At 40.6% G+C, this 13,346-nt stretch overlaps 1 protein-coding gene across 9 annotated transcripts in view; it reads right to left on the reverse strand.

Moving 5' to 3' along the window:
• LRRC8B (leucine rich repeat containing 8 VRAC subunit B) overlaps window positions 1–13,346 on the reverse strand; it is a 77,587-nt gene that overhangs the window by 11,352 nt on the left and 52,889 nt on the right. For all 9 annotated transcript variants that reach the window (XM_002686261.7, XM_010803345.4, XM_010803347.4 and 6 more), the window contains 2 exons: window positions 4,698–4,800; window positions 52–2,219 (listed from right to left, as the gene is read on the reverse strand). In XM_002686261.7, coding sequence (XP_002686307.1) covers window positions 52–2,193 — 2,142 coding nt within the window. In that variant the 5' untranslated portion in view covers window positions 2,194–2,219; window positions 4,698–4,800. The remainder of the gene's footprint in view (window positions 1–51; window positions 2,220–4,697; window positions 4,801–13,346) is intronic.

Below are 13,346 nucleotides of genomic sequence, written 5' to 3' on the forward strand. Positions count from 1 at the left end.
AGCAGATGCTCAAATGACTGGCCAAAAAAGGGGAAGAATGGATTTACTTACGTTGTTATTGGTCACAGCAAAGTACTGCAAATTACTCAGATACTGGATTTCTTCTGGAATGAAGGTCAGGTGGTTATAGCTTAGATCCAAATAATGTAGTTTGGTGCATAGGAAAAGCTGCAGGGGCAGGTTCTCAATGTTATTATGGTCCAAAGAGAGCTGCTCTAGATTAGACAATGCCCCGATCTGGGCTGGAATATAAGCAATGTTATTGTGCCACAACTTTAAGCAGGAAAGATTCTGGAGGTGCTGAAAGCTAATGATCTCTTCCACAGTTTTAAGGTTATTTTCTCTGAGGTCTAACTCATGCAAATTGTTCAGACTGAAAATGGAGTGTGGAATACGTTCCAGGTCGCAGCTGATCAGCTCCAGGCTTTTCAGATTGACCATCTTTTTCAGGTTGTTCAATACAACCAGCTTGCTCCCCTCGTTATCGAGGGACAACTTCTGCAGTGAAGGCAGGAGATCCGTGATAACTTGTGGGATCCGGGAGAGGCTGCTCTTCAAGTAGAGGGTCCTCAGGTTTTTCAGGTCCTGAAAGCCCTCCAGCTGCATGGTGCTTACCTGTTCAGGCAGCACACAGCCTGACAGGTAAAGCTCCTTGAGATTCTTCAGGTGAAACACCCAGCGTGGGATTTTCCCCATTTCAGTAAATTTCAGGCGGAGGATTTTTAAATTCTCCTCTAGAAAGGCCAGGGCAGGGTGGTCGACCACCAGGGATGAGTGGTACACATGGAGCTCCTTAAGGCTGACCAGCTGTGAGATCGCAGAGGGGAGCTTGACCTCAGGGATCAGCTCCAGGCTTAGCACTTCGATTTCCGTCAGCTCGAAGACATTGTCAGGAAGACCATTTAGCATGAAAAGGTGCAGTTCTACCTTGTCCTGGGCATTTTTCACAAGCTTGCTTTTTAGTTTCTCGACCGTCCATTCATTGTTGAGGTTGATCTGTTTCAGTTTGTTCTCACTGACCTCTGACAGGAATATGGAGAAGCGTTTGGAGTAAAGCGGGTCATATTGATCAGCCAGATGGAGGATAAAGGCGAAGTCGTTCTTGACATCTGGAATGTCGCTATAGTTGCTTTTTTCTCTCAGTGCCTCAAAGGAATATTGCTTCAGAGAGCTCCGCAGCATCCACCACAAGCTGTAAGACGAGGTGAGACCATAAAGTATAACCAAGATGACGTAAAACGAAGCCAGGACCTTGAATATTTCTGCCAAGGAGTACACACACTGGTAGCGCTTGTATCCAGTAAAAGCCTGCACATCCACTGAACAGTCAATTTCCAGAGTGATGTAGGTTAAAAAATACGGAACATAAGTTATGATGAGGACAAACAAAATGACTTTGACTATGATCTGTTTCAGGTACACTCTGTAGATGATGTCCTTCTGCTCCACGTGCAGGCGGAACCTTTTCACTTTTTCAAAGATGGCTTTGGCCTGTTCGCCCTCCTTTTTGTCCAGGACACTAGAGGTCGGGCTTTCTATGCCAGCTGACTCTAAGCCAGGCTGTGGGTAGGGCAATGACTGCTTGTTGGAATCCACGTCGCCGGCTGAGCACCCTGAGGATGAGAGCAGAACCTTGGATTTGGAGAGGGTCAGGGGCCTCACTGACTGCTCAGCCACCGTCTCTGACAGGGCGCGGGTGGTCCACGGAGAATCGAAGCACTTGTGCAGGATGGCCACAAAATGCTCGAGCCTGGAACTGGTGCTGGGGTAGTGAAGCCAGAAGTTGCTGCAGGCTGCAAAGATGAGTGTATGCAAGAGCACCAAGTAGGGGAAGAACTTGGCAAACCAGTGGAGCTGCTTCTCGTAACAGACGGCGTCAATGTAGGAGTACTGCTGTCGGTGGAGGTCGTTCTGGATTCTGAGGGGCAGCGGAAGTGGCATCCCGGCATCGGAGGATGCGTTCACGCTGGCTTTCAGGATGTCCCAAGGCACGGCGCAGTGATTGTCAAATTCCACCTTACAGGGAAGACAGCACAGAACCCTGCTCTGTGTCAGCTGGAGGGCTCCAGCCAGCACGGCCACCAGCAGCATGATCAGGGTGATGTAATACCAAAAGACGTCCCACCACGGCTTCAGGATGTGATAACATGACTGGGCGTCTGCTAGACATTTTAGCTCTGTTAGTGTAATCATGGCTTTCCCTTGTAGGAGGACAGAAACTGGAAGAGGAAGATAAAAGAAAAACCACTGAAGCAAGTACCCCAAGTAAGCTTAAACTCTAATGTCTGTACATATCCAAGTAGGATTTAGCTCAGGGGCAAAACCTGGCAGGCAGGGGTGATGATCAAAAAGTATCAAAGTCTCCTGGCTTCATGTGAAACCTTAGGCTATGCCAACTGAGAACTATAAAGTCCCTTAGATGAGAGACTATTTGGTGACCGCCAGACTGGATCTCTGCAAAGGTATTTGGGGTAGGACGTGAAGCAACTATCTAGCTGCCTCCTGCATCTCCACTTCATGCTAATCTATTAAAAACCAGAAACTGAATTTTCTTCAATCAACACTAGGAAAATCTGTTCCTATGCTACTGATTTCTAACAACCACATGTTGTACCTTCTAAATGGTCTGAATAAGCTTTATTTCATATCCAATGGAGCATCGGTTACAGCCTAGGAGCTGTGTTTCAACCACTACAGGAACTTCCTTTGAGCGAACACTATTTTATAAAATTTTCCCTTAGGATTAGCAGGATCTACCAATCCTATCTATGTTCAGAAAAATTATGATTTAATATATTATCTCCTTTTCCCCTAAGCTCTAACTTTGTAACTTAAATTCACATCCAACTTAGAATACTTAAAAGCTGACACACAATGGTAATGGCTTAAAAAAATGGATGGGGAAGAAAGCCCTAGTTACAACACCCTACTATGGGGACTCTCTTGTATTTAGTGTTTTGACAGCAAAGTACTAACAGTACAAATGACTAAGGGCATATGCTATTATTATTTTTGCCTTCAGAAACAACAAGGTGGGTTTTTCATTTTCATATTGAAAAGTATTCAGAGAATGCTCCTTACAGAAATGACTTACATGGTGTTCAGCCTTACATAGACCAATTGTTTAAAAATTGCTAACTGGTAAAATCCAGACCACATATATGATGGCACAGAGTAAAGACAGATAAAAGGAAATATGTGGATCTAATAACAACTCTGGTTAAAAACAATCACAGTAGTATGGTCATCCTTGCTAGGGGTCCAGCTACAACCTTCACCCAAGGACTTCTCTTGCACTTTTTTGAGTCTAAAGTCTTACCGTCTTCCCTGGGTCTGAGTTTCTCTCTCTAGATACCCTAGTCCTGGTAGCATCACCAATAAAAACTTTTTTGCTCTCATTAGTCTTCCTCTGAGGGACTGGTATCCTGCCTTGAACCCTAAAATCCCATTACAGAGGCTCTAGTACCTGTGAATAAGCGTCTTTTCTTTTGCTGGTCAGCCTTAACATATAATGGGCCATCTGACTCTGAACCCTATGCCTTCATGCTCTCCCCCCTTGCTAGGGCGTCCCAGGGTCTGATTTTAACTACTGGCCTGCAGCACGAGTTTCCACCTGCATCCTTTCTAGGCAACATCATACTATATGGGTTCAACTTCCTCTTAGGACTCACGACTTGATTAAATAACTCTCCAGGGCTTCCCTCCTTTACTCTGGTTTAGTGGGTCTCTTTCTAACTCTCAACTTCTCCCTTTCTGCCTCACTCAACTGCAGTTAATTATAATTGTGTCAAGACATGACAAAAACCCAAAACAAGAGGAATATAGGCAACAGAGAGAAAGTCTGGACTCGGACCCCAAAATACCATAAATATGATGGGAGGGAAGGATGGCAGAAGACACTGCTGGGTGAACATGGGAAAAATACTTAAGGATTTTAGTTGACATGAATGCATGCTTTAAGCTAACTGTGTCATAGCTATTATGCTCCATATAGCTATAACATGACGGTAATCTGTGGCCATATTAATTCATGAACTCAGATAAAGGGGCAACAGTCCTTCTGTGCCTGCCTGGTGAGATCACACCTGGAACCCAACATTGAGTCACAGGTTAAAGACTAACTGGACAGTGAAATAATCAGGAGCTACTTGTCTACGAACCATTTCTCTTGGAGGAAGACAGGAAATTGATGCTATTCAGCTGAGATAAAAGATGACTAGGGGAATCTAAGAATTCATCCTTACCTTTTTGAAGGATTACCTCTTGGATTAAAGAATAAGTGGATTTCTTCCCGAGGCAGAACTAAGAGGGTGCACATTTTAGAAAGTGGTATTTTGATTTAATTTGTATCGGGACGCCCACAGAAATAGTTCTGTGAAATAGTTTAGGCCCTTCTCCCTACCAGGACTGAGCTAAATAAGATGACCATCTGTCAAGGATGTTGTGAAGGAATTTCTTGTAATGGATAAAGAAAGTGAAAGAGATCATCTCTAAGGGCTCTGCCAGCTCAAAGTCTATAGCTTTATTTGTCCTTTCAAAGATCCTCAGAGTTAAATTCATTAAAGCTACACAATAAACTACAGAATAATAGAAACAGCTTTAACAATAAGGGTATTTGACAGAGAGCAAATATTTATTCAACAAAGAATACAAGTCAACATTGGCCAAAACAATGTACTTTAAATGTTTATACTTACTATAATGAAAAAAAAGGAATCCAGTAAGTTGACTGTACTTCAATCAGGAGGCCTACACCTTTTGAAATTTCTTAGATACACCATCTCTGTGATTGTCTTCATTCTAAGAGAAAGTATAGGTATCTTGAAATAGCTGTGATCATTCAAACAAACAAAATTGGAGATACTGTCTTTAGAGACCCTCTCCATCATAAGACATGGCAAGTGGATTTTCATAGTTCAGTTTACTTTTCACACTGGAGGACATTCTGGCAAAGCTACTTATAAAAGACCCCATCCACAGACCAGATCACATATGGCCTCTGACCTTAATTTATAGAGATGTTTCTACAGAAATTTACATGTTATTAATAACATATTTTAAAGTGCCATAGCTATAACACTTGGGTGAACACTCAGCTTTTTCCAGGCAATCTACATACTCTAATTTTGCTCATTCAGTTGGTCTTATTTGCATTCATCAGATGGCCTGTCAAATCATATAATTTCTGCACTTTATCACACATCTATCCAAATGAGACTCAGTGCTCTTAAAATTCAGCCTACTGATTCATTAAATATAGTTACAAGTTAATAACTTACACAGCTCAGAAAAAAGACTGAAATTCTCTGAAATTATATTATTAAATGTAGCTATCCTTTACATTAATAGGTTTTTGTTTTGTACACAGTAAGTTAATAAAAGCCATTCTTAGCATCTATTTCAATCATTTTTAATAATTTAAATTATACATATACTGATTCATTTGAAATGTAACATTTTAAAACATACAAAATTTTTTTTAGTTGGGTGTGAAAACTGTATTTTTTAGTGCCGATGTATCCTCTGAAAAGTTGCTGAGAAGGCTTATATATTTGCCTGGAATATACAATCCTTTTTCTGGTTTATTAAATACTCGAAATCCAGCTCAGAGTACTGACCCCAAATTATACTTAAGTACTTTTAGCAATACTCTTGTAACCTTGTCATTTTCAAAGATCAAAAAGTTAGCGTGTCTGAAATTTACTTTGGATTTACCAATCCATGTGTAAAAGCTTCTTTATAACTACTACCCAGGACCAAATTATTTTTCAGGCCAGAAAGTACAGTTAGTGTGTGACAACCCAACTGTGTATTAACTCATACTTAGCACCACTGGAGTATGAGTTTCTTATTCACAATTCATTTTTAAAAGTCTGACAACATATAACAGACAACTGCATTTATGTGTAGTAAGCACGATAAAGACATTTGATGTGTTAAACATTTTACATATTGTTCCACTGCATTGCAGCTGTAATGTGCCAGGAGAGAATTTATTGCGTAATTCTAAAATGCTGCCCAGACATCACGATACTCACTATACAACACAATTTCCCTAAAGACTGCAAAAACATTTTCTACTTTCGATATAAGAAGAAAAAAACAGAATCACAAACTTCCAACTACAGTAATGGTTTTAAAATAATCAGAATGAGAGATTACTATAACTAACTTGTTAGAGGACCACAATTCACTACAAATTTGTGACATTTATTCTAAATTATTTGTAAATCATTTTTCCTGTTCATCTTTTTAAGAATTATAAACTTTTCCTCTAATCATCTAATGTAGCCTTCCTTGGATAAGTTCCTCATCAATAAGAGAACAAATAAATATCTGTTATTAATAATCTAATATCAGTTTTCTTACTGTCAAAGCACTTTCACTTACATTAGTTTTACACCTACAATAAACCATTATAATAAGTATGATTCGTTACATTTTACAAACATGGAAAATAAGGCAGGCTCACAATGGTGTGATCACTGACCTAGAGCCAGACATCCTGGAATGTGAAGTCCAGTGGGCCTTAGAAAGCATCACTACGAACGAAGCTAGTGGAGGTGATGGAATTCCAGTTGAGCTCTTTCAAATCCTGAAAGATGATGCTGTGAAAGTGCTGCACTCAATATGCCAGCAAATTTGGAAAACTCAGCAGTGGCCACAGGAATGGAAAAGGTCAGTTTTCATTTCAATCTCAAAGAAAGGCAATGCCAAAGAATGCTCAAACTACCACACTACTGCACTCATCTCACATGCTAGTAAAGTAATGCTCAAAATTCTCCAAGCCAGGCTTCAGCAATACATGAACCCTGAACTTCCTGATGTTCAAGCTGGTTTTAGAAAAGGAAGAGGAACCAGAGATCAAATTGCCAACATCGGCTGGAAAAAGCAAGAGAGTTCCAGAAAAACATCTATTTCTGCTTTATTGACTATGCCAAAGCCTTTGACTGTGTGGATCACAATAAACTGTGGAAAATTCTGAAAGAGATGGGAATACCAGACCACCTGATCTGCCTCTTGAGAAATCTGTATGTAGGTCAGGAAGCAACAGTTAGAACTGGACATGGAACAACAGACTGGTTCCAAATAGGAAAAGGAGTATGTCAAGGCTGTATATTGTCACCCTGCTTACTTAACTTCTATGCAGAGTACATCATGAGAAACGCTGGACTGGAAGAAACACAAGCTGGAATCAAGATTGCTGGGAGAAATATCAATAACCTCAGATATGCAGATGACACCACCCTTATGGCAGAAAGCGAGGAGGAACTAAAAAGCCTCTTGATGAAAGTCAAAGTGGAGAATGTAAAAGTTGGCTTAAAGCTCAACATTCAGAAAATGAAGATCATGGCATCCAGTCCCACCACTTCATGGGAAATAGATGGGGAAACAGTGGAAACAGTGTCAGACTTTATTTTTTTGGGCTCCAAAATCGCTGCAGATGGTGATTGCAGCCATGAAATTAAAAGACGCTTACTCCTTGGAAGGAAAGTTATGACCAACCTAGATAGCGTATTCAAAAGCAGAGACATTACTTTGCCAACAAAGGTCCGTCTAGTCAAGGCTATGGTTTTTCCTGTGGCCATGTATGGATGTGAGAGTTGGACTGTGAAGAAGGCTGAGTGCCGAAGAATTGATGCTTTTGAACTGTGGTGTTGGAGAAGACTCTTGAGAGTCCCTTGGACTGCAAGGAGATCCAACCAGTCCATTCTGAAGGAGATCAGCCCTGGGATTTCTTTGGAGGGAATGATGCTGAAGCTGAAACTCCAGTACTTTGGCTACCTCATATGAAGAGCTGACTCATTGGAAAAGACTCTGATGCTGGGAGGGATTGGGGTCAGGAGGAGAAGGGGATGCCAGAAGATGAGATGGCTGGATGGCATCACTGACTCGATGGATGTGAGTCTGAGTGAACTCCGGAGTTGGTGATGGACAGGGAGGCCTGGCGTGCTGCGATTCATGGGGTCGCAAAGAGTCGGACATGACTGAGCGACTGAACTGAACTGAAAGGTGTTATCCAAGGTGTTATCCAATGGACTGTCCAAGGTGACAACAGCAAGAAATAGTTACAACTAGAACCTAGGTTCTCAGGATAAAATCTCAAGGCTCATCCACACCAGACCACATTGTCTAGGCCACTCAATCCACTTAACTATGCCAATCTCAGTTCTTTCAAAAGCTAAGAAAAAGTTGAATATTTAACTCTTTCCATTTAACTACAATGGACTGAATATTGTGTCCCTGAAAAATATGTATTTTGAAATCCTAATGCTCCAACATGATAGGATTAGGAGGTGGGACCTTGGCGGGTAGGTCACAAGGATGCTGCTGTAATGAATGGGATTGGTGCCCTTATAGAGGGTCCCCAGAGAGCTCTCTTGCCCCCTCCACTTTGTGAGGAAACAGAAAGAATGTGGCTATCTACCGACTAGGAAGTGAGCTCTCATCAGACACTGAGTCTGCTGATCTTACACTTCCCAGCCTCCAGAAACTTTGAGAAATAAATGTTTGTTGCGGTAGTTTGCTGTATAGCAGCCTGAAGGGACTAAGACATCAACTTCAACCAACATTTGCACTGTAAGTGGGCTCCATTTTAATCTTTGGAAAGACCAGGCTATAAATGTATAGCTTTCTGCAATGTCTCCAGTTACATACTATATAATCTGCTTTCTCAGCTAAACTTTTTCTACTAAACACGTTCCACTGAACTATTTAAGAGTTTATATAAATATATAGCATCTGCATTTAATGCTGTATGAAGTCTCAAGCATTCCTATATATTAAATGATGTTAATTTTTCTAATTGAAGTGCTTAAGTGGAGAGTTAGAACATAGCTGTCCTTTGTCATTACAAAGTTGAATACTGTTTGTGTGTCCAGGAAATTTTTTCCAGACCATATTTTTGCAAACAATGAGGATTCAATCCAAATCAGATCTCTATTTCTAATATACAAATGCACTAAATCAATTCAAAGAAACAATGTTAAAAGTAAAGGATTTTATGGTCTTAATCCCATTCCTTTAGCTTTTAAACCTCATTAAAAAATCATAAAAGCTTTTCAAAGCACATGAATTCATTTGACAATCTCACCCCGAAGTCTCTAAGACTGGAACAACAACATTCAAGTTAGACAGTCTTTACTTCCCACTAGTCCTAATTTTACTTTGAAAGCATTTCCAAAATAACCAGTGAAAAAATAAACAAATGATGATCAGATGGTATTTAGAGTCATTCTATGCTGAGAACTGGACGCTACTTCAAAGATCTCTGTCTCTGGCTCCAGGCAGGGACATAGCCAAACAAATCAAAATGGGGTTTCTGTACACTACTCTCACTGATTATTAACTTAAAAAATCACTTTATAGTCTTTCAAAATACTTAGTCCTACTCTTCTCATCAAGATGTTTCTTGGGTCTAACGTATCTTCAGCTGAAATGTAAATTCACCCTGGGAAACAATGCATTAGTGTCCAGGACTCACTTGCTCCTTTGCTTTATACTAAATAATCCTCTGAACCACTCTTCAGAGGTCTGATGACAATTATTTAGCATTTCTCAAGCACTTGAAGAATCACTAGCCAGACACTAGTTTTGTGATCTAGAAGGGAACTACAGGATTCATCTAGTAAAGTGTTTCTCTAATACTAATGCTCATAAATCACTGGAGAGCTTGTTAAATCACATGATAAACCCCACTCTCGGAGTTTCTGATTCATTAGGTCTGCAGTAGGCCCCAGGAATGTGTATTTTTAACAAATTCCTAAGTAATGTTGATGCTACTGGTATAAGACTACTTTTTGAGAATCACCAATCTAAGACAGTGGTTCTCAACTTTGGTTTCACATTAGAACCACCTGGAGCACTTTTATAAGAAACTTAAACCCAGATGCCACTCTTAAAGTTGGTGGAAGTGAGGTCAGAGGAGAGAGCTCACAAGATAGACTGGCAACAAAATAACTGGGGACATTCCCTATCTTTTAAGTCTTCCTGGAAGTTTCAGATGTCTAGAGTGCTCCCTCTCCCCAAAGACTACAAAGTAACAGCTACCATCAACCACAGGAACCTTCAGGTGAGAGGGGGGAACAATGAGTCACTGAGCTACAGAGATCTGCAGTATGGATTTAAGGTCGAGGGGTTAGAAACAGGGGGGCAGCTGAACAATTATTTCAATCATGTGGGCCAGAAATAATACTGAAAACCTTTGCAATATATTTGAAAAGAAGCAGTGAATAAAATAGTCACTGTATATGAAAATTCAACACCGCTTAGCAACATCAAATATCCTAAAAGAGGACCATGGACAAGCAGGGTCAAAAGAATTCTGATTCTGATCCTACGGCATTATAGGATCTTCCACAGTTTCTAGCACATGGTGTACAGTAAGTATTTGTACAATAAATAACTGAATGTACAAAAATGCATAGGGCAGAAGAGTATAATGTTCACATGTTAGGCAGGATGTATCTAAGGGATTAAGCCTCTCCTTGGAGAAGCAAGATCTTGGAAGCATATAGATGGGAAGGAATTTGGCTAGTTAGTCTGTACATTCCAAACCTTAGTGGCTTAAAAATAAGTTTATTTCTTGTGATTCTGTGGGTGGTTCTTTCACTTCCTGGAGTTGGCTGGCACAGAGATGGCTGGAAGGTTCAAAATGTCCTTATTCATCAGGCTGGTACTTGGTGCTGACTGGAACTTCATGTGAGACTTCCTGTGGTTGTTCGAGTGTCCTCACTCAGCATGGTGCCTGGGTTCTATGATGGTGCTTTCCAAACAGAGAGGTGAAAACTGCAGTTCTTTTATGGCATAGCTCTCAAATCACGGTGTCATGCCCAGCATACACTATTGGCCAAAGGAGTCAAGTACCAGCCCAGATTTATTCGGGAATAAATGCCTCCTCTCAGTGGAAGAACGGCAAAGAATGTGCAGCCATCAGTCTACTCTCTACCCACAAATGATTTACATTCCTCTCACATGAAAGCCTCACCCTCTCCCTAGTCCTGCCCTCCGCCCAAAGTTTTATTCCACTATGGCATCAAGTTCAGGCTTAAAGTCCAGGATCTTGTCATCTAAATTATGTTCGGAATACTATGGGACAACACCCTTAAGATTCTTAGAAGCCTTGCTACCTAGCTGAGAAGAGGTACTGCCTTAAATCTTTCTAAAGTCTTAGTACAGGGCCCTATCCCTGTGCCCTGGCCTTAAGATTCCTACCTTAAGACCAAGTTTTACTGCACTAGCACTGCTCTGGATCTCATCTTTGAGTACCTTTTGCTTGGAAGAGAAGCTATGAATTAAGAAACAGTTTTATTCATGACCCCAGAAAATTCTGAATTGGAAATATGTCCTCTAAAAGTCTACTTAAAATCTGAACTGTTTCTTCTATAATTAATCTCTCTCTTACTTTAGTCATAAACGTTTTTAAGAAGTCAATTAGTACTTCCAACATTCTGAAGGAAAATCTAAGCTAGATATACAAATCGATTAGGTTCATTTTCTATATTCCATATTACTGTGTCAGTCTCGTCAAGTTTTCTGCCAATACATAACAAGGGTACTGTTTTATACCCTCCAGTAGAAATTTCCTTTCTGCCCTTCCAGCCACCATTAATAATCTTCTTACTTCCCCTTCAGGTTCACTGCTACCTGGTCTCAAAGCCAATGCCAGATGTTTTGTTGTGGCAACACCTCGCTTCTAGGTACCAATTTTTATTTTGGTTCTTTATTGCTATGTAACAAACCAGCCCAAAACTTAGCAGCTGAAATAACCATTCATCATTTCAGATGATTCTTTAGGATGAAGAGGCAGTTCTGTTTTGCATGGTGTTGGCTCGAACATTGGGATGGCTGGAAGGTCCAAGCTGCCTCAGTCACAGGGCTGGTGTTCTGGCTGGCTGCTTGGCCTGGACCTCAGCTTCAGCTACTGACCAGGGGCCTTGCCACTCCTTCACATGGCTGTTTAGACTTTCTCACAGCAAGGTGGCTGAGTTCTAACTAAGAAAATTATAAGCACACAAAAGCAGAAGTCACAAAGCCCTTTAAGGCCCAGCCTTACCCCATATGATTTCTGCCACATGTGACAGGTCAGAAAAAATAACAGGGCCAGCCCAGATTTAAAAGGACAGGAAATAGACTCCATCTCTTGATGGGAAAAAAAATCACAAAGTATTTGCAGCCATCTTTAACCCACCACGGGAAGTCCTGAGCATTTAAGTAGCAGATAGTGCCAAAGAAATGAATTCATTGGAAGAATTTGGTGAAATAAGACTAGAATCTCTCTCTCCTTTGTAACATATCAGATGAGGAAGGGCCAAGAGTAAAGGTGGATAGAGAAGCAGGTGAAAGAGCAGCATAGTGTTTCTGGAGCACAGAAATCAAAGGATCTGACGTCATAGTCAAAACAGAGAAACCAAAGGAGAATAGTAACGGGTAACTGTCATTCTGCAGCTCCTTATCCAAAGCTGTAGAGTGGTAAGGGATCTGTGAAACAATCAAATCATATGCTAAATACTAGAAAAATTACCCTAATCATCTGAAGCCCCAAGAGAAAGTTACTGAATATGACAATTGACAGCATGTGACCATCTCTGGAAATCCTAATTAAATCAGAGTTGTGGAAATTTAAGGAACATTGCTTCACTTCTTGTTTCTCATGGTTATGAAATACATCATGTATTTAATTTACATCGTAATTGTGCTTTCAGAAAAAGACCTCTCAATTCTTTGATGCTTTACGTAAGCTACCAAATCATCTAGAATAAAATGAAGAGAAGCTGCAGCCCTATTACTATCTCATTAACAGTAGAGCATAAGCCGCCAGTGGCTACACAATTCCTAGAATGTGTAAATAGACAGCAACCTCAAACCCTTCTCTACCATCTTCATTGTTTATAAAACTGTTTTCCTGACCCCCTCTCATCATCCCAGGGTCAGCAAACCACAAAGCTGAGCCAAACTCAGTCCCTGTGCAGTCCCTCGGGAATCACACATGCTCTCCTTTTAAATGACAACAGCAGGCATCAGTCCATTTCCTTCTAATTCTTGCACAGGTGACCTACCTTTCACAGGAGCAGAATCATACGGACTATTTAACCCAAGAAGAAACCATAGAGATCAGAGTCTAACTCTTTACAAATAAAGAAACTAAATTTCAGAGGTGTTTAAGTAGCTTCTCTAGGGTCACAGAGTAGTACAACATGGGTTTATTGCCTAACGTGAAAAGAACTGAAGTTGAGAGCATTGCTTCTAGTCACCTAGCCTAAGTAATAATAGGCTTTCTTAAACAGTTTTAGAACATGAAGCTGAAAAAATAGTCCAGAATATTTCTATGTTATAAATATTTTAAA

The sequence above is a fragment of the Bos taurus genome, chromosome 3, assembly GCF_002263795.3.
Source record: "Bos taurus isolate L1 Dominette 01449 registration number 42190680 breed Hereford chromosome 3, ARS-UCD2.0, whole genome shotgun sequence".
NCBI classification, from domain to species: Eukaryota; Metazoa; Chordata; class Mammalia; order Artiodactyla; family Bovidae; genus Bos; species Bos taurus.